The 20,838-nt window shown below is 57.3% G+C and overlaps 1 protein-coding gene and 1 long non-coding RNA gene across 3 annotated transcripts; one reads left to right on the forward strand and one right to left on the reverse strand.

Moving 5' to 3' along the window:
- Positions 1–1,626: 1,626 nt before the first annotated feature.
- On the forward strand, positions 1,627–8,219 carry LOC120589160 (uncharacterized). Its single transcript, XR_005649415.1, has 2 exons — positions 1,627–5,707; positions 6,017–8,219. It is a non-coding gene; the product is annotated as an uncharacterized LOC120589160 (long non-coding RNA).
- DBNDD1 (dysbindin domain containing 1) lies at positions 7,795–16,989 on the reverse strand. 2 transcript variants are annotated; one of them, XM_039846585.1, is made up of 4 exons: positions 16,831–16,989; positions 10,363–10,509; positions 9,892–10,032; positions 7,795–9,200 (listed from the first exon to the last, which is right to left on the reverse strand). In XM_039846585.1, exons 1-4 carry the CDS (start codon positions 16,937–16,939, stop codon positions 9,043–9,045), a joined length of 555 nt encoding a protein of 184 aa, XP_039702519.1. In that variant the 5' UTR covers positions 16,940–16,989; the 3' UTR covers positions 7,795–9,042. The 2 variants fall into 2 exon arrangements, with proteins under 2 accessions (XP_039702519.1, XP_039702520.1); XM_039846586.1 differs by lacking the exon at positions 16,831–16,989 and having other exon boundaries at positions 9,892–10,003; positions 10,363–10,484.
- Positions 16,990–20,838: the final 3,849 nt, after the last annotated feature.

The following is a 20,838-nucleotide window of genomic DNA, read 5'->3' on the forward strand; positions in this document are numbered from 1 at the left end:
GAGCCGGCCCCCCTCGGCCTTGACGCGCACGCGTAAGGCTTCCCCGAGCCCGCGAGGGCCGATGGGGGCTGTGGCGCCGCGGCGACCCGTTGCGGCTGTGCTGCGCATGCGCGCGCCCCGGCGGCGCGAGGTCGGCAGCGGGCGCCGCGGCTCCGGCTGGTCGGGCTGCTCGCCGTGCGGCGGCGGTGGCCCAGGACAAGGAAGGAGAGCCGGGCCAGGCCCATAGGACCGCTCGGCAGGTGAGCGGGGAGGCGCTGCCCACCGGCTCCGGGAGGCGGCGGCGGAGGCTGCTCTCGACGCTGCGGTCACGTCACCGATGCGCGCGGGCGGGGGGGGGCCGAGCGGGCGGGCGCCGGCGCCTGATGTCCTCCGCGCCCCGAGCGCCTGCTCTCCCCGCGGCGCCGGCCCCCCTCTTCAGCAGTTCCCGCGGCCGCTTCCTTCGGGATGTCGGACGAGCGCTCCCGCCTCCTTTCCCCGCGAAGAGCCCCGTGGTGCGTGGCGTGCGTTCGAGGCCCGCCCCACCGCGAACCTACCGCGCGTCTTCTCGGGCGCCTCGCTCTCATTGCGAGCCCGCTTCTTCCTGTGCTCAGCGGTGACATTCTGACTCTACCTCGCAGAGTTGCTCTGTGAACCGCATGTGATAATGGACGTGAAAGAGTTTTGCAAACTGTTACCTGTTTTTAATAAAAATCATTCGTTGAGCCCAGCTCTGTCACTCCGATAAGTTAATACTGCTTGACGGCTTCCGCGCTGAGAACTTTACACGGACTCTCATTTAAGTCTCACACCTGTCTTGCACAGCTGTGACCGTGTTTTATAGAAGAGGAAACAAGACCGAAGCTGGTCAGCGGCTGTCCTTGCGGCTTGGGACCGTCCCGCCCCAGTGCCTTCACTTTTAAATGCTCCCGTGTAGTACGCCTTCCCCTGGGGTAGATACTATGAAATAGTCCATATTGTAAGGTTGCTTTATTTTTGTGCTAATACATTCCAGGGGCTAGTGATCACATTGATTTTTTTTTTTTTTTCTGACACACCATCGTGGAGTTTTTGGATTTTGATTCAAGGTGTCTTGGTTTCAGATGGCAGCGAAAGGGGAAGATTGATTGATTCCATGGAGTTGTGTCTGTTACGCTTTCAGGAGTGAACTTTCCCCTCTCATATCCTTTCTGAAGACAGTGCATGTCAGTTATAAGTTGTTCTAAAAACATCTGTAAAAACAGAGCCCTTCCCCTGTGGCCATGTCGCATCTTACCATTGCAGAGGGCTGTTCTGGTTGTTGACACATAGTGGAAGTCAGTAATTGACTGGTACAGCGTGCAGCACAGGTGTGTCATGTGTAACAACTTTCATAGACCTCAGTGGTTGGTTCTGAATGGAGGAAGTTGGATGACCTTTGAGTTTTTTCCCAGCCTGAGTCATTCATCTGTTGAGAATCTACTGGCCAGGGAACTGCATCACTGTGAACAGACTCGGCAGGAGCTCTGCCTCGTGGGCTGCTCTCTTTCGAGGGCAGCGTGCAAAGGCTGGAGAGGCAGGTATAGTGTGGTTTATAATGAAGAGATGCAGTCAGCACTCATCACCAGAAGCTGAAGCCCTCGAGGTTTCTATTGTTTTTTTCATTCAGTGAGCTTCCTACACTGTCCCTGCCACACAAGGAGGAGAACCGGACAACAAAGTATATGGCATGTTAGGTGGTTATATGAGGTATGAAGAAAATGGAATAACAGGGTAAATGCCACGTTATTTTTCATGGGATAGTTAGCTCCTGAAGGAAGTAGGGCTTGATTGGGAGCTCACCAGCACACTGAGTAGCAAGCGCCTGGCGGGGCTGCACCTGTGTGAATCAGGCACAGACCAGGGATGCCTTATTTGTGGTCTGACTGGAAACGACTGGAAAGAAAGAACAGTGGCACTTGGCCTGTTGAAGAAAGACCTTGCTCTGCCCAGCCTCATGTCTTGGCTTCGCAGATGCAAAGACCAATTTAAAAAGCTTACCCAGACCAAGGTGAGGATGGTTGGTAGACCTGAGTCTCCGAGAGCTGCATCTGACTCGATGTGGTTGGTTCCCGATCAAGTCAGAAGACAACTAAAGCTGAACTAAGATAAAGGAATGGGACGTTTTATCAAGTGTTGGAGGGAAGGGGTGTACTTGGTACACTTAACGGCCATAGGCCACCCAGTGACTTCTGTCGTGCCACCGGCACCGCTGTCTTTTGGTGATACTGGAGAAACCCTGGGAGGTCTGGGCCCCAGAGTCCTCATCATTCACCTCTAGGCCCCTTTCTTCTTACTTCAGGCTCTTGCCTCTCTGGACTTCTGCTTTCCACCTCTGCAGAGGGAATGGCACCCAGCTAGTGCCCAGAAACCACCACCTTCTGTGCTCCTTTGTCTAGAACTCCTGTTACGGCAGCATGCCTTTGTGACATGTTTATAGTGTCGTTATGTCTCCCACAGTGGCTTCTGGCCCCGTTGTGTGGGGCTTACTGCGACAGGGACCTTTCGATCATGGCACAGAAGTCCCAGGTGGCTCCTCACCACCACCGGCTGCATCTCCTTTCTGAGCTTCCCTGTTGGCTGATTAGCGAGGTAACACTCGCTGGGGAACGCCGTTACTTCAGGGAGGAGCCTGTCTCCCCAGGAAAGGCGGCACGGCTGAAGGAGGAAGCACTGTCCCATGGGTCCAGTTTCACCATAGTAACGTGCTGGGGACGATCCCATCTTTGGTTATGCTGGGATTTTTACAGTTACTCCTGGGATAGTGAGTGTGTTTAGGATTTTTTAGTATGGTAGCTTTTAATGTGTGAGTTTTTGCTGTGATGGCTTCTGACCTATAGTAGTGAAAATCCTAAATTGTCTCTAGTTCTGTCCTTAACTGTTGTTAAGTATTGTTAGTAGCTTATGGTAAGACTGTCATTTTCCTCTGTGAGACAAAAATACAAAGTCTAGAAAGGCATTTGCTTTCCCTGGCCTGACAAAAGCACTAACCTTGGCCGATCAAAGATAAATCATAGTATCCTTTGGTTTTTAAGTGTCACATGATTTTAATCTTAGAATTATGTTTGTTTTTGAGGGTGCAGTAGTTTCCATGACCAAAATGGCCTCAGGCAAGAAACAAGTTTTTTTTTTTTGACAGCTGTAACTATAAAAATTCTTTATGCATTTCTGCAGCAAATTTAGTTCTCGTTTGAATAACTTTTTAATGGGACATTTAAGCAGCTAAATGAAGGCCGCAAGCTTACACTTCAGGCCAGGTCCCTGACCCCTCACACCTGTAATTGCGGCCATGAGGAAGCCCACCTCGAACTGGAGAGGCAGCGAATCCTCTCCCCAGTTCAAGGCGTCCAGGGGTCCGCTCTCAGCAGCTGGGTCTGCGGGTGAAACTGGTGGCAGCTTTCCGGTGGCTGTGCTCAAAGCCACCCAGAGGGACCCATCTGTCTCTACCCTCATGGGCAGCATACGGTTTGCAGGACCCTGGGTGGCCTCCTCAGTGTCTCGCCCACTGTAGGGAACCAGGGGACAGGGTGTGTGAGGTCGCGGGTGCCAGGGCTCCCCACTTTTCCACGTTCCGTATTGAGCCGCGCTTAGATCTCCTCATTTCTGGGTCACTGCAGGACCTTTTCCACGTCGTTCCGGTTTCGATGTCTCAGTGAAGGCAACGAAAGGGAAACTCAGAAGGAAGTTGCTTGGTGAAGTTTTTGGGGTGCTTGGGAACAAACCTGCGTTTCTGCACATCTGAGGGCCCGCGAGGCCGAGCTTTGCATTCAGGAAGTAGAGCAGACGCTGTGTGGGCTGCAGGGAGCTTGTAACCCCGGGCCCCAGTTCGCTTTAGCACACGGGAATCGCGGACGGTTTTCCAAAGCAACATTTCGGACTTGGGGTCTGCCAGCCGCCTTTGTGCACCTTCTAGAGCTGCGTCGAGACTCAGAGATGGGCCCAGGGCGCTGGATTAGACCCAGTTTGGGTGCTTCCTGCCCGGCCAGTGCATGGTTAGAGGGTGCTGCTGGTGCATGTGCCTGCGAGGACTCGCCGCCTGGCCCCCCATCTTTAGCTTGGCCGCTTAGGGAGCTGTAGTCAGTTGGGCAGGGGTCTCCCGGGATAGAGATCAGGGAGGTGTCCACATGGCCAGCAGCTGTGCTTCATGGTCCAGGCCCAGGGCTGTGAGAAGCACCAGAGGCAGGTTGGTGGCCTGCTTTGTCTTAGTGCAGCTGACGCTGACGTGTCACGTTTAGAGAAGCACGCAGAGTGTCATGTAGCCCGAGGCCGCACCACAGCTTCTAGAGGGTGTCCTGGTAGCTCTGGCTTGCTGGCCAGTGAGAAAGCTGGGCTCACCAGTTTTCTGTCTCTTTCTGTCCTGTCACTTGTATAGGAGGGCACTGAGAATCACTCCTTGTCTCCCCACGCTCCCAGCATTACTTCTAGCCAGGCCACAGAAAGTAGCTAGGCCCGCCGGCTGAAAACAGGCCCCCAAACGCAGTGGGAGGTGGGATCCGGCAGAGCAGACACAGCACAGTGCCGGGCGTGGGGGGACAGGCACCAAGCTGGACCTGAGGAGTATGGAGCAGACAGGCCATGGGTCCGGCCGGACCGGCCCTCAGCATGCCCTGAACGGAAGGCAGGCGCTGGGCGTGCACTTGCTCGCTGCCCGTCCTTCCTGTGCCTCTTACTCGCCCTGGAGTTTGACTTGGCCGCCTTGAGAAGACGACTCAGGTCCTGCAGCCAAGTGAGAGGACAGCGGTGGCCTACCAGGAGGCCAGGCGCCTGGTGGTGGGCTAGCTCCTGGAGCACGTGGACCCCCTTGCTGAAGGTCAGTCTCATCCCCTCTGTATCCCTGCGTGTCTAGCAGAGCCACCTCTCCTCCCAGCCCAACCCTTGGCTTCCAGGCCTGAGTGTCCACCTGTGGGTGTCTGTGTAGCCTGTGTAGGTCACGTGGGAATGATATACTCAAGGTGGCGAGCCTTTACTTTTCAAGGAATGTAATGGTATAGAATTTGTCAGAGGATTCCTTGGTGGGTGGATAGGCAGAAAGGCGGATGCTGGTTCCAGGTGCGGTCTGGACACTGGCCACCTGACACCCTAGAGATGTGAAGTTCAACAAGCCTCTCTCCTAAGCTTTGCACCTGGCAGCATGGCCCCTAGAACCTCTCGGGACAGAGGTTCCATGTTGGTCCTTGGGTGGTCCCTGGTTGGGGACAGGGCCCAGGGGTCACCTTTCCTCCCACGCTCTTGTAGGAAGGCCAGTGCTCAGAGCGAGGCCAGATTGGTCAGGGAAACGTCCGGGCAGCACCTGCAGGGGGCAGGGCCTCCACGTGGGCTGTGCCTGCAGGTGTCTGTTGCCCCCCAGCTGGACGCTGGGCCTGGCCCAGAGAGCAGTGCTTGCACACTGCGCCCTGCTGGGGACAGGGTGGTTGAGCGCAGGAGCCCAGGACGATCTGAGGGAAGTCATGCGGAGTGCCCATGCCCAGGTACAGGGCAGTGACGCAGGGGTGGGGGCGCTGACGGGCCGAGTCCAGCCAGCCTCGCCTTCAGCTGCTTGTGCGTGTGCAGACTATGGGGGTGTGAGAAGCTGGGCCAGGTGTCTTTCAGCTTCCTCCCAACCCGGCGAGATGCCGGTGAAGAAGCCGCACAACGAGGCCGCCACCCAGCTCCTTGGCTCCGCCTGTGAGCGGACTCTGGGCCTGCTGACCTGGTTTTGGAGCAAGTGGACAAGGTGAGCGGGGCACGGCCATCCTCATAGAGCATGGGGCTTGAGTTTGAGGCTCACCTTTGGTGGTGGCCGCTGTCCTGGGACTGAATTGCAGGTAGATAAGTGGCTGCTGGAGAAGGTAAAGCTGCCGGGTCCCCGGCCCTTTGCGGAGAAGTCCATCGTCGAGCTTGTGGAAGGCATCGGGGGCCTGAAGGAGAACACGGCCCTACCCGAGGGGCCGGAGGGCTGGAACCAGGGCGAGAGGGGGGCCCAGCGAGCGGCTTCCAGATCCCGGAAGGCAGGTTAAAACGTAACTGGAACCGCATTCTTCAGCAGGGCGCTCAGAGCCCGCGAGGGTGCCCACCCGACCTCCCACCCTGTTCCTGCCTTGCTGCCTGGAGAGCAGAGCCGCGTGTCCTCGGGAGTCCTGTGCACTCGGTGGGGACAGTGCCTCAGCAGGAAGTCCTAAGTGCTGGCCACTGTAACCACCCCAAGGAGAGGTGCTCTGGCCTCGCCTGAGGTCTGGCGAGCTGGTGGAACTGAGAAGAGGGAAACACTGTCAAGGGCAAGTGCGAGGTTCTCACGGGACCGCTTGGGCTGCTGGAGGGCCGCGTGTCAGTCAGGAGGAAACGCCACCTCCCGCAGCTGTGCAGGGGGAGGGTGCTGCAGCCCCCACCTCCCCACACCTGGGTGCGGCAGTCCTCTGCACGTGACGGGGTGGGCCCGTCAGCAGCACCCAGCTCCTGTTTCCACGTGGGGGCCTCGCCGACCAGGGGCGCCTGGGTGTGTTCCCCAGGAGGCCAGGCCTCTGCTGCCTGCAGGCTGCTCTGGGCTGTGGGGTCCTGCTGTCACCCGTTTATTGATCCTCCTCCTGGTGCAAGGCAGCAGCGAGACATGAGGAGGACACTTCTGGGTCGGAAGCTCCATGCAGTGCCTTGTCTGCTTGGTCCTGGGGCAGGATTGGCGCGCTGGGAGCCCAGGGTTTAGTGTGAATGTCGCCGTGCATCCTTCATCAGTGCACAGCTGCCTCCGGGAGCCTCAGAGCCGCAGTGAGGGCATTGGCCATTGTCTTCAAGGGGCGGGCGGTGCCAGTCACCCCCCACCCCACCCTCCACCCCGGGATAGCCCTTTGCTCCCGATGCTGCTCTGGGCGTTCACTCACTGCCCCACATACCCACTGCCCTCAGCCCAGCCAAGACCAGACTGGGATTTGGTCTTAAGTTTTCCAGATCATTTGTTATATTTTCCTCAAAAATAGCATTTCCAGCTTGAGACAAGCACTTTTGTCTTCCACTGTTTGTGAAATATGCATTGTTGTGTTTTTAAGTTTCAGAGGCTCACTCTCTAAGGCAGCCTCCACCAGCCAGTCTCCTAGTGGTCGCCTAGGGTCCTGCCAGGGTCCTATCTAGGGGCTCCCTCTGTTGGAAGGGGCTGCTCCCCTCGATCCCAGGAAGGCCCCACTCGTGGCATCCAGAGCCTGGGGGTCTCTTCCTTTTGAGGCTGGGTGCAGCCCTTCCCTGGGCACAGCCATGGCAACACCTGGCCGTTGCCACCCCTGGTGACTTCCCCTGCCTGCTGCACCCTCTGCCTGCACCCCACATCCTCAGCCCCTCCCTTTACTCCCTCAATCTCTTGGGGCCATCACACCACCTTGATACTTTCCACGAGTTTTGAGTCATTTCCTGGGCCCATGGACGGAGGACACCTGCCCAAAGATCTTCAATGTGAGGTTTGAGGCACCACCTGGCTGGTACCCTGCCCTGTCTCTGGGCCCCTCGTTTTACAGAGGATTAAAGTGGTTGGGGTTTTGGCCTGGAGCTCTTGGGAACTCACCCTGGGCTGGGAAGAAGCTGTCCAGGCGGCACCTGCGCCTCATCTAGCCTGGGCTTCTGTGGGGGCAGGGGCTTCATTTTAATGACTTGAGATCCAGGGCACTTGTTCCTGAAACGTGACCCAAATAAGCAGTCCGGAGGGCAGCACACAGGGGCCCCCAGTGGCTTCAACTGGAAAAACAACAGTGTCAGCTTGCTCCTGGAGCAGCCAGCCCCGTACCACCCCCCGCCCGGCATGCACCCCTGAGCTCATGACAGCTACAAAAGAAGAGACCATGGTTGGGCCTTAGGATGGCTGACATTTTAATCCCACTTTTTATAATTGAGCTCTGTGGAAGCTGCAGCAAGAAAGATAGAAATTGGAAGGAAGACCTGGGCAGGTAGGGTGGGTGGTGCACACGGCCGCCCTTACAGGATCAGTTTGCAGTGAGATTACTGACTGCCGGGTAAATACCCTCGTGTTGCTGCTCATCACGGGTGGAGGGGCAGGCAGAGCCCCCCAGGCCCCAGCATGGGAGGCAAACTGCATTTCCACGGAGACTGGCCCTTACCATGCATGGGGGGCCCAGCGTGCCCCGGGCTTCTGCAGAAGGGCCCACGTGCCTTCCTCAGCAATGGTTCAGAGAGGGACAGGCTGGAGCAGATTGGCTTGAGGACAAAAAGCAAGCTCACGCATTTATATTAAAACTGATCTTGGACTCGCAGTCGACAGAAGCCTAGTCTGTCCTTTAGCACATAAAAAGCAGTGTTGTGGCAGCTGAGCCTGGTGCCCCTGAATTGGGGGCCCGAGGTGGTGGCCACCAGGTCCCCTCATGACCCTAGTGGCTCTTAGGCCACTCCATCCCAGGCCAGGATGCCAGCTGGAGACAGATCCATGCATGTACATGACAGGCTATGAGATGTGTCATGGGCAAGGGATGGGGAGAAGATGAACCCCGCCTGCCCCCCACCCATCTAGCAGGCTGTGGCCGTTAGGCCACATGTGGTGTGTGAGCCAAGGAGGGTGGGTCCAGCTGCCTCACAGGGATCGGGACAAGCAAGGTCTTAGGGCCTGGGGAGGGGGCCCTGGTGCTAGCAGTGCCCCATGGGTGGTAGAAAGGGGACAAGGTTGAAAACAAGGTGACGCTTTTTAGGACTGACACCCCTCCCACATAACTGGCTGGACAGCAGAGCATCCATGGTCTGGAACTTGGCGTGGCCGTTCACAGCCAGAACCCCAAGACTCCCAGGGGGTTTGCAGAGCAGCTGTCATCTGCTCAATGCCCCCCTCACCTGGCACCCACTCGGGGATCTTATGACACACGAGAGCACTGGTCCTGCAGACCGAGGTTTCCACAAGGCCCAGGCCACTCCCGTCCCATCCCTGGGGGGTATCAGCCCTGACCCAGGGATGAGGAGAGAGCTGGACTTAAGGCCACTGGGCTGTGCTTGTGCTGGGGTGCCTCGAGGCCCTGACCCAGAGCAATGCGGGCTGGGCAGTGTCCTTGGGCCACGACTGTGGGGTTCCCCTGCCTTGGCTGGGCCAGCCTAGTCCTCCTTGGGTGGCTCCACAGTGAGAACCGTGTCCATAGCTGCTGGCTGCCGCTCAGAGTTGCCGAGGGGCTGCTGCTCGCGGTTCTGCCCGGCCCTGGTGCGTGTCCAGGACGGGGATCTCAGACAGCCGGCCCGGGGCAGTGGGTGCAGGCCTGGTGGGGACATGGAGGTGGGCTCAGCATGGCCAGGGGCCGTGAATGTCTCCTGTAGTTACTGGGCTAGGCCTGTGGGTGCCTCCACCACGAGGTCCAGCCACACATTGCGGTCCCCTGGGTGCTTAGAAAATGCGAGTGCCAGGCCACCAGCAATGCAGACAGGTGGGCCTGGGTGTGGCCTTGTGCAGGCCCGCCCCCAGACTCCACCTGCACGGGCGTGAGCGGGGAGCGAGGCAGGTCACTGGGCCCACACACCCCTGCTGGCTGCCTTGCCGTTTCTGAGGCCTTTCGGGTCTTGGGCTAAGGGCAGTGCCCCTTTGAGAACTAAAGGGGAAACCAAGGCAGGCTGAGCTGGGGAGGGGCCAGGGCGGTGGAATGGCACCCCGCTATGCTTAGCTTAACTCGTGATTAAATTCACACTTCCTAAATGCCACCTTTAGGGGTTCTGTGGCTTTGGCCTTTCTTTGGCATTTGAAAATCAAAATTCAGTGGTGGCCATAAGAGGAAGACCCCTGAAAGCTGGGCACGCAGAACGTGGAAATGCTGAAGAAAATGGAGCGCTGGCGACAGGTCTCATTTAAACACAATCGAGAGAAAATTATTTTTAACAGTAGGGGTTTGCAGGGTCCGGTGGTCCTGACCCCAGGACCTGCCCACACCGCCCCCCGCACCCCAGCGCCAGCCCCACCTGCTGGCGAGTCACCGGCCGTGTTCTCATCGTCGGAGTCTGCGAAGACCTCGGCCAGCTCCTGGTCGGACATGTCTGTCAGCTCGGTGAGGTCCAGGAGGTCAAAGTGCACCTCCAGGGAGGAGACGCTGCTCAGGGGCTCTGGGGGCGGGGGCTTGTCATCGGCGCAGGCCCCCCCCATGCGGCCCCCCACACAGCCCAGGGAAGAACCAGATCTCTGGGTAGAGCCTGGCACGGCCTCAGGAAGATGAGGCAGCCAGACCCCAACTCTGCTCCCCACACTTCAGACTGAACACTTTCTGGGGTCCCCCACTTTACACGTGGTACAACCAAGGCCCAATGGGCCAAGCCTTAAGAGTTCGATGCCCACCACACCCCCATGGAGTGTCTGGACAGTATGTGGACGCTGCCCCCTACTTCCCAGGGAGCCCAGGTCCCATGGAGCATGCCAGGCACGTCAGCTGTACTTACGCCTCCTTTCTGTCACCTGCAGGAGCCCTGGTGCCGGTCCTGAGATGCCCACCTCCTCCTCGGCCACGGGTGAGTGGCAGCTGTCTCCTGACCCCTGGGCCGGGGTGCTCAGGGTAGCCTGTGGCACCTCAACCTCCTTAATTATTTCTACAAAAGACAGAATGCATTACTTGGGAGGAGACATGGGGGTTCCACCCCCCCAGAGGAGAAGCTGGGGCTCTCCCCCAGGAGAGACAGGGGTCCCACCCCCTCCAGGACACGGTGGCGAGGACTTGAGTAGTTGACTCCTAAGCCCTCCTTTTAGGTGCTGGCAGTGGTCCTTGGGGTTACCTCGGGCCAGGATCCGGGATGGGGCAGGGGGTTTCTCTGAGGAGGCTGGCCTTCCCCCGAGGATGACTGCCTCCTACTGTGGCCAAAGAGGGGATGAATGACCTCCGGACCCCAGCCCTGAGTACTTGAGCTTGAACGAACACAAGCCATGAAAGTCTGGTGGGGACTTCCTCACTGGTCCCTGCTCACCTACCTGTCCTTCGCAGACTGACTGCTTTTACACACCTGTCAACAGGGTCCGTCCCAATGGTGACAGTTACAGAACAGGGAAGCAGCAGACCGTCTTGACCCCAGCTACACCTCATGACTGGGACAGTGTTCCTCCAGGGGTTTTTTTCTATGCAGTTTTTCTTTGAAAAATGTAATTGTTCATTTTTTTTAATATTTAAGTTTTTTTTGTCAGACGAGGGCAGGTGGTCCCCTAGGGATCTGCTTGGTGGAGACTGCCACCCAGAGGTGGGACCGCTGGCCCGAGGGCCACCAATCTCACCTGCTGCTGCTCTCACTTCACACCCCTCCACCCACACCCCCTACCAGCTCCTGCAGAATGTTCCAGAGCCTGCCCACATGCCCCTGAGGTAACTGGGACCCTTGGCTCCCATGACCCCACTCTGGCTCTGCTGCCACCCTCTCCTGGGACCCCATGGAGCAGGTGCGTGGTGCAAACTTGTGCCCTGCAGAGCTTGCTCCCAGTCTGCCAGCTGAGTGCCGAGAGCTGGGCGCAGACAGAGCCCCTGGAGCAGCTGCCTGGAATGGTGGGCTGAGGGGGGCCCAGCTGGGGCCCCCAGTGCCAGCAGCTGCCTGCGAGGGGCAGGACTGTCCTCCCCAACAGTGTAGCCAGCAGCCTGGATGCCGCCACGTGGGACGGGTGGGTCTGGAGGATCCCCAGCTTAGTGGGAAGTGGGCATCAACCCCGAACTGCAGAGCCAGCAAGGCCATCCTGGTCTTCTCCAGGAGGGCACCCCACTCCCCTCGCCCCCCACACACAGAGGAAGTGTGGCCAGGGGAGGGCGGACCTGCTGACTGGTGGCCCGTCAAGCTTTGCACCATGCTGTGTCATCACATGGAGCCTGGGGCTGGCCAGGCTGGACGGACTCAGGGGATCCGGTTCCCGCCTCTGCCGGAGTGTGGCAGCATCCTGGGAGGGTAGAGTTACACCCTCTCCTGTCCTGGCCTACCAGCCTGGCAAGGACACCTCCTGGCCCAGAGGCCACTAGAGACATGACCCTGCTGTGAGCTGGGTTAGCAGGGACCTCTGCCTGGAACCTCAGCCCAACATCTGAGAATCCCTGTCCAGGATCCAGGAAGTCCCTGGGGGGCCTTCGCTCTGCAGGACACTTTGTCTCTTCACTGGGAGGTGGCACAGGTGTGCAGGAGTGTGCTTGCGTCTTGCTGGCCTGTGCTGTGGCCACAATTCTAAGACACTTCTACACACACAGCCTGTGGTGGTGGGTGGCTGTGTCCGGGCTGGGTGCTCACGGCAGGTACTGCCATCTATCTAGAGAATTCAAATAGAGCAGGTGACTCTGGGGTCATAACAGTAGTAGTGACGGTGGCTCTGTGCCAGGCACAGCCCCACCACTATTGTTCAGCTAATGTCACAAGCAGCTATGGGGGAGGGACGCTGAGTGTTGTGCTTTAGAGACGTAGCACTTAGTGGCTCAGCTTGTCCCAGGCACGCAGCACAGGGGACAATGGGGTCTGAACTCGCAGCCACTGCCCGCCAGCCTCTGTTCCTGGTCCTGGCACATGGCTGAGAGCAGGGGCCAGAGGAGGGAGGAGAGACCCTGACCCCACGCCCACAGGGGAGCAGGAGTATGTTCCCGGCCCGACCCAGGTGGAAGGGGATTTCTGAAGATGGGAATAGAGGCGGGGTCTCTGCTCACAGCACCCTGTCCCTGTGTCGCTGGGTGGGGCCCCTCATCTTGACAAGAAGGCATTCATTCATCCATCCATCCAAAAAAGATTTCCTGAGCATTGGGGGCTCCGCATGAAAAAGCACATGTTCCTGCCCTGTGTGGGGTGGGTAGGTTGCAGGGGTAGTTGGTGCTGTTCTCCTGTTAGAGGGAGCTGTGCCATACCTGGGGACACAGGCAAACAGCACACCCTTTCCCCAGAGTGGGGAGGGGCACTCCGCTACAAATCCTGGAGCCCAGGGGCCTTGGACAGCCCCGAGACAGACCCCCCCAGGCACAGTGGCCTGTGTACTGCAAGCACATTCTATCAAATTCCAACATCCCTGAAACAGCATAGCAACTAGGTGTCACAGTCCACAGGATGCAGTATGTGTCTAGGCTTTGATTCTTTTCCATACCCCTTTGGCAGTGGCCCGGTCTTTATAAATGCCGTTGCCCTGGCCTGTGGTGAAGCTGTGGGGGGCAGGAAAGAGTAGAAGACGTAGCTTCTTCCATCAAAAAGTAGAAGATGTAGCTTCTGATACTGGTCTTTCGGCCAGCGGAATGTAATGGAAATGGGAGATTGAGTCAAAATGCCAATGCAGATGCAGGGACACACGGGCCCTGAGCCCTGAGGATGGCGTGCCGTGGTGCCGTGTGTGGCTGTGTCCGGGCTGAGTGCTCAAGGCAGGTGCACCCACTGCTCCTCAGACTATTAAACGTAGAGTCGCCACACGAGGCAACAATTCCACTCCTACGCTTAACCCAAAGAGTGGAAAGCACACGTCCACGTCAGCACTTGCACACGAGAGTGTTCACCATGGCACTACTGTAGGTAGAAGTGGAATCAAACCCAAATGTCCATCTAGACGATGGAAAACTACCCTGCCATGAAAAGCACGCAGCATGGACACATGCTACAACATGCGCAGACCACGAAAACATTACGGCGAGTGGCAGAAGCCAGTCACGAAGGGCCATACGCCATGATTCCATTTATCCAGATGCCCAGAATAGGCAGCTCTATAGAGGGGAGACAGCAAATTAGGACAGGAAGTAGACTGGCAGTAGCCAGGGGCTAGGTTTGGAATGGGGAGTGACTGCTGACAGGCACAGGGTTTCTTTTTGGGGGATGGAAATATTCTAAATTAGATGATGGTGATGATTGCGCAACTTTGTGAACATAGATGCTCCTCGACTTACGACGGGGTTACATTCCAGTAAGTTGAAAGTATCATAAGTCAAAAATGCATTTAATACGCCTCACCTACTGGGCATCGTAGCTTAGCCCAGCCGATCTTAACCGTGCTCAGATCGCGGGAGGGCGAGGGCATCGCATCGCTAGTCGGGGAAAAGAAGAAAACAAAGTGCGGTTTTGCAACACGTATCGCTCTGGCGCTGCCATAGAGTCGAAAGTTCGAGGTTGAATCATTGTAAGTTGGGGCCACGTGTATATTACCAACACTGAATTGTACACGGCAAAAGGATGGATTTTTATGATGTGAATTATTTCTCAATTTAAAAAAATCCTCTATGAAAACACAGGTTGACCGCCAGGCACCAGGCTCAGATGCCAGGGCTGGGTGTGAGCAGTGTGAGCTCCAGGACCCAGGCTTGTCCTAGTGCACAGCAGGTGCACTGTGACTGTCTGCGGAATGAGTGAAGCCGCAGCCCTACGCCACAGTCACAGTTAATGAACGGCTGTCTGACGGATCAGTCTGGTACCTTGGAGGGCAAAGGGACAAATCTCTTCCTGGGGTCCGAAGCAAAGTAGTGATCTCACAGGCAGGCATGGGGTAGGTGCCTGGCAGCCCGACCGAGCCACAAGCTGGGTGCCTGAGCAGCCCCAGAATCAGCCAGGCCAGGGCAGAGGTGCTGGGTGTTTCTGATGCCCAGGAGAGCCAGCCCATGGGATAGCAACACCTGGTTCTCAACCCAGCACAGCCCCTGTGGGAGAATGGAGTTGGGGTGCCACAGCCCATCCTCACCCAGGGCTGGCTGCTGATGTGAGTGGAGCTGATAGGGTTTCTTGTGCTATGCTGCTGACCTATTTTCCAGCACATTCGTGCCAAGAACCTGGCCCAAATCTCAAGTTCTTTGCCGTGTGTCCAGGTCTTTGCCCCAGCATCAAGGCACGCTGCACACGCCGATGAGTGAACAAACAAGTTAATGAAGTGAATAAAGGCCATAAAAACCCAAATGGCACAGGGAGGGAGAGATGGTCATAGAGGTGGGGCACTTGTACCCCATTCCCAGGTCCTTATCCTGGATTCAGGGCTCCTCCCCCAAACATGTGGAAGCTGCTGGGTGGCCTCAGCCAGGCTCAGCCTCTCTGGGGAAGGGGGACTGGAACTCTGGTTTTCCAGAGGCAACAGCTGGGACCCTTCAAGAAGCACACTCTCCGCCACACCCACACACACACACTTCTCATCTTCGTGTCTGTACATTTTGATCATTAAGAAATTATTGTTAATTTGTTTAGGTGCAAAAATGAGATTTTGATTACGCTCTATAAGAACCTTATCTTTTAGAGATAATTTCAGAAATAATTATGGGTGAAATATGTCTAGATTTCCTACAAATTACTACTGAGGGAGGGGTGGGGGGGGGTCTGGTTAAGCAGGTGGGAGGTGGCTCTTGGGGCTTTACCATGCTGCTTTCCTTACTTCTGTGTGTGCTTCACATGCTCCAAAGTAATGTGTTAGTGACCTGTGAGAATGACAGTCACAGCCATCCACACGTGACTTCATGAGAGCCCATGGCGTGGGGGTTGCCAGCCCACTGTGCAGGCAGGAAATGGCTACGGGGTGAAGGGCGTGAGTCCTGAGTGTGGCCCAGCCCCCCCCACAGTGCCTGCACGGAACAACACCTGACAGGTACAGGCTTGTGCACTGAGGCAGCCCCGCCGAGTCTTCCAGCGAGGGAGACTCAGTCACTGAAGAGCCCTCAAGGTCCTCTCCCACAGGCCTGCAGGGGAGGGGCTGTCTCTTCTCACAGAAGTGGACACAGGCTCATGGGAGGCTGCTGTGCCCACATCTCACAGCCCTTGCTCTCTAAATGGTCCCCTTCACACCCCCACAGAGCTGCCACTGGGCTGTGCAGGGTGGGAGCGGAGGTCCGGGGACTGTTAGCCTGGGGGGGCGGGGGCGGGAGGGCGGAAAGCTGGATCCCGCCCACAAATGACAAAACAAAGAAAACCCACCCTCTAGCCCCTGGGTGTGTCTGGCCGTGCCTGCCAGTCGCACGAAGGGCCCCCGGGCAGCTGTCTGGAACGCACCTGCGGTACTCAGCTTGCAAACAGCGGCGACGGACCCACTGCTTCCGAACACCTCCCGGGCCAGCACTTTGGGTCTCAGAGGAGGCCGCTGGTGCCGCTGGGGGATCCCCAGCGAGTTCAGGGAGTGGCTCCGAGGGATGGGATCCCCAGGAAACCAAGGATGCCCCTGAGGCCAGGCCAGGTAGGCGGGTTCAGGAGTCGTGCAGTTTGCATCCAAGTTCCGATGCGGATGGCGCCCACAAACATTCCTGAAGGGCTTGAGAGGGGTTCCTGGGTTTCCTCTCACTACGGGAGGGTCCCAACCACCAGAGTCCCGGACAGCTGACCGGCTGCGGGGGGTCGTTCCGTACACACCTGCCCTCCCAGATGTGTGCTCCCCTGGGCCTTGCCCAGGCTAGCAACCCCTGCAGGCATGGCAGCCCCCTGCTGGCCGTGCCCCCTCCGAGACCCTCTCGGCCCGATGCTGAGCAGGGCTCCGCCGCGGCCCCCTCCCAGCCCACTGCCGCCCTGGCCCCGGGAGCCGCTGCTGGGCGAACAAAGCAGACGCGCGGCCAAGAGGGCAGAGTCGCCCCCCACGTCTCGCCCACCCGGACCCCAAACTCCGGCGCTAGCACGCCCCATCCCCTGGTCCCCCGATCCACAGCTCGGCTCGGAGGGCTTCAGGACCAAACTCTGGACCACCCACAAGGGGCACGCCCGGCTCGGCTGCGGGGGCCGGGCGCGCAGAGGACCAGGGGGCGGGGACGCGGTCTGTGCGCCCCCTGCCCAGCGCGGCGGCTGTGTGGAGAGGCGCCCGCAACCTCGCGCGGCGGGCCCGGCTTCCGCGCGCGCGGCCGGGAGCAGCGGTCACCCGAGCGGCCGATGGTCTTCGCGGCCCTCGGGCGCGGCAGACTAGTGGGCCGGGGAGAAGGGGCTGCGGCTCGCTGCGGGAAAGGCGTAGCTCCTGGGGGCTGGGGCCGCACTCACCTCCCGGGCCGGCGCCCTCCGGGGGCTCCATGCGGCCGGCGGCGTCACCCGGCCCGAGAGTCCCTGCAGCTGCGGCGACGACTCGGCCCCGGCTCCCGGCGCCGCGCATCGGGCAGCAGCCCGGGGGCCGCGGCGGCGGGGAGGAGCCCGCGGGGCGGGGCCCGCAGCTGCTCCCGGGCCGCGGCCACCCCATCCTCCCCCCGGCCCCGCAGCACAGGTGCGGCCCCGCCCCGGCCCGCGCGCGCCCCCTGTCGGCCCCGGCCCTGCGGACCCCCGCCCCGCGCCGACCTCGCCCCCACCGCCGCCCCCGCCCCCGCCCGCCCCGGGCCTGGCGGTCGCCTCCCACCCCTGCGCGCACGCTCTGCCCGCAGCCGCGCTGACAGCTGTCCATTTGTGACCCTCCGCCCCAGATATTTATGGGGCGCCAACAATGAGCCCGCGCTTTGCACAAGGAGAGGGAAAGGCGGAGCCGACCCCCGAGACGAGGGACCATAAGCGTAGAACTGCAGATTGTAATGGGTGTTCTGAAGAAACGGGGGGTGGAGGTGGTGGCGAGAGCGTTTAAATGCAAAGCTGAGGGGTCGCGGGTGGGGGACGGGAGATGAGGCGATGGGCGCTGGCAGGGACGGCGCTCCTGGGAACGGAGGCAGGGTCCGGGCTTGTTGAGAGCACCAAACCGTTCAATCCAGTCCCAAACGCTGCTTTGCTTCCCTAGGACCTCACTCAAGCCCTCGAGCGCACTATCTCATTAATTCTCCCAGTGATCCTAGGAAGTTGGGATCCTGGTTTTCCAGCTGAAGAAGCTGAGCACAGAGAGGGTAGGTAACCTTCTCAAGATTGCACAGCCAGATGCAGAAAGCCAGAAGGCCCGAATCCAAGCCCAAGGTCTGCACTTTTACAAAAATAAAACAAACCGAAGAAAAGCTTCAGGGAGAAAGAACTCGAGTGTCCACAGCATGTGGTGGAAAAGGCCCCCAGAGGTAGAGGACAGGTATGAACCTGGTGTTTGCAGGAATGGCGCCCACTCAAAGGCAGGGTGGTTCACACAGCTTCAGCCCTCCAAAGTCCTCACGCCCAGCCCAGCTCAGATCACAGAGCCCAAGGCCTTTGAGACGCTCAGTCAGTGAGGCAGGCTAATAATTCTCATTTTTCTTGAGTGTACAAAACAAATGAAAACAAAAACTGCTGTTTACAACTGCCTAAAATGATTTCATGACCCACTAGGACAAGCCCCTGCAGTATGCAAGCCACTGGCCTCTGTGCTGCCCCAAAGGTGGAGAATTTGGCCTCTCGGGGACAAAGCTGAGCTACAGGGGTAGCGGGGTGGGAGGGTAGACAGCGGCTGGGCACTGGTTGCTCCGAGTTAGCTGGGGTGGCAGATTGCATTTTCTCAAAATGGTCAGAGCGATGTTTCTGATTCTACATGTCTTCCAGAATTGCCCATGCCCATCAAGACACTCTGCAGCTATACTCCTGCTTGAACCTGGGCAGGGCACATGGCTAAAGATGTGCTCTGTGACTTCCCAAGCTGAGTCCCTTGGAGGATTTAGCTGTCCCTCAGAAAGCTCCCTTGGAACCCAGCCTCCCTGTGTGAGGCAGCCCAGGCCACTCAAGAGGCCACTCATGTGTGTCCTTTGAGATCCCCCCACCCCTCACCTCCTGTGGGGTGGTATGTGGAGCCAAGATGACCTGTCTCCATCCAGTCCTGGCCGAGTTGCAGATTCATGAGCAAAACAGATACTGTCACTACATTAAGCCACTACATTTTGGGGGTAACCTATTATGCAGCCACAGTAATTGTAATAGTGGTTATTGTTTAATAATTGTCCTTGTTGAGAGATGAATAAATGTCTTCAGAGAAACTCTTGTCAAAGGGGTCCCAGGAGCCAGTGTTTATTTATTTTTAACTTTTCATTAAGAACATTTTCAAAGCAAAGTAGAGAGAATAAGACAATTAACCCACATGTACCCATCACCCTATTCAGCGATTCCCATGATGGCTGATCTTGTTTTTTTTTTTTTACTCTTGGTCACCTCCACATGACATCACTTCATAGGTAAATATTTGACTATTTATCTCTAAGAGAGTCTAGTCTTCTTAAGCACTCTGTCATCCTAACACTCAGGTCTCTGCTGAGCTGGTCCAGTGGCCCGAGGCAGTCCACCTGGGGCAGTTACCCTGGACAACCAAGTAAGTGCGTGTTAGGAAGAGCCAAATGTTAGACAACATGGTCAGTGGTTGGTGGGTATTAATATTTGCTCTGGATTTTTCAGGAAACTCAGATGCCATTTATCTGGGTTTCTGAGCTGCACAGCTTGATGCCGAATAAAAGTATCTTAAGCCATGGATGTGAAGAAAAGTCTCTTTTCTGAAAAAGAAAAAATCTGAACTCAAATCCAATAGGAAAAGCACAGGTCGCTGCGGACCTTGTCGGGAGCCCAGGGTGGCCCGAATTATCCATCTCTGCCATCCATGCTGATGGACCAAGCGACTCTATTGGTTTGTGATGAATGAATACCCTGTCTGGTTATCCTGAGCTAACCCTCTGATTCTCGCCCTCTTTGCTGAAAGGAATTATTGTTAATGCATTTATTTAATTCAGGACTCCCAGAATTAAAGCAAAAGCCAATCAGCATGAGGCACCTAGCATTTTGGGTCTGCAAAGTAAGTGTTAAACCATAATAACTACTCTGCTGTGTTACTGGGCTGCATTGTCTTGCCTGCCAAATCCCCTCTGGGAGGCCCTGGCCTTGGGGAGGTGGCCCCTATCAGGCCAGTTGCTCTGGCACAGAGGCTCAGGCTCTTGGCTGCCCAGGTACAGTGACAGGACCAGACCTCACAAAGGCCCCAGGGCCTGCTATAAATAAAACTCAGGACTATACAAGCTGGGTCAGTGCAGTTCCACTGTGCAGGTAGGGCTGGAGTGGGCAAACAGGAAGCCCTGCAGGCTCATCCTGTGGCTCTCAGATCCTGGCCACTGTGTGGGTGTCTGAGGTCTGAGCAAGCCCAGCTAATAAGGCTATTTTGCCCTGGGAGGGACAGTCAGACTCAGGCCGTTGTCTTTCTTCATTACACTCTGTCCCCATCTTAAATCTCCAGGGGGAGAAGCTTCTAGAATCTTCTTCCCAAAACAGATGAGAAAAACATGACCTGCTTCAAAACCACTAGTTAGGAAGATGCTGAAGTTGAGTGCAGAAAAGACCATAAACCATAAGTATGTATAAAGATGGGCACCTGCTTATGATAAACTCTCAGCTTTCTGAGTGACAGAGTGATACATGTAGGTAATAGTGCGGTGGCAGGGATCAGAAATTCACTTTGGAAATTGTAAACTGGTGAGGAAAGGAACCTGGTAACTCTCATTTCTTCTGCCTGTCTGGAATACTCCGACAGAGGTTTCTGGTGTTCCCCCCACCCCGGGTGAGAACAGGGCCCACAGGGGACCTCTTCAGGCAGAGCAGTTTATTTTTGTGAAGAGGACACATGCTGATTTCAAAAGTTTGAAGCTAGCTGGAATGTATTTTTCTTTCTTACTGTTACTTCTAAAGGATTGTGGAAACCTGACTGTCTCCCATCCTCATCAGGCCAGAAGGGAAGGGATCTTCAAGATGGGCAATGGCGGGGTGGGGGGTGGGGGGCGGTCAGGCTCAGTGGCAACGTCCTAGCCCAAATTTGAATCTAATTGCTGTCCTCCCTCCTTCACTGAAGACATCTTTACTGAGCGCCTGCTGCGTACTGTCCTGGGCACTGCGGGTAAGAAGGGGGCGAAACAATTTTCCTCCCTTCACGGAACTGAAGTTTATTGGGGGAGACCGGGAGTGTAAACGTACATCCCATAGGGAAACGCATCTCGAGGCGTCGGAGAAGTCAAAAGTGGATGATGCCCAGCTGCAAGCAAATCCTACCGGACTCGCGTAAACCCTGGGTGGGCCCAGGGCTTGTTGCTAGGGACGCGCTCCCGCCGTTGCCAGGGCCTGTAGAAGTGGGCGGAGTCTCGCGAGGATCTT

This window comes from Pteropus medius, unplaced genomic scaffold (assembly GCF_902729225.1).
Source record: "Pteropus medius unplaced genomic scaffold, Ma_sr-lr_union100, whole genome shotgun sequence".
NCBI lineage: Eukaryota > Metazoa > Chordata > Mammalia > Chiroptera > Pteropodidae > Pteropus > Pteropus medius.

Excerpts from the sequence above, each read along its gene's own strand:
- DBNDD1 (XM_039846585.1), bottom strand. The coding sequence starts at position 16,939 with ATGCGCGGCGCCGGGAGCCGGGGCCGAGTCGTCGCCGCAGCTGCAGGG. Across the intron at positions 10,033-10,362 it reads GCAGGTGACAGAAAGGAGGC|AGCCCCTGAGCAGCGTCTCC; the intron begins GTAAGTACAGCT and ends CCCCGCCCCCAG. Across the intron at positions 9,201-9,891 it reads GGCCGGTGACTCGCCAGCAG|GCCTGCACCCACTGCCCCGG; the intron begins GTGGGGCTGGCG and ends TGTCCCCACCAG.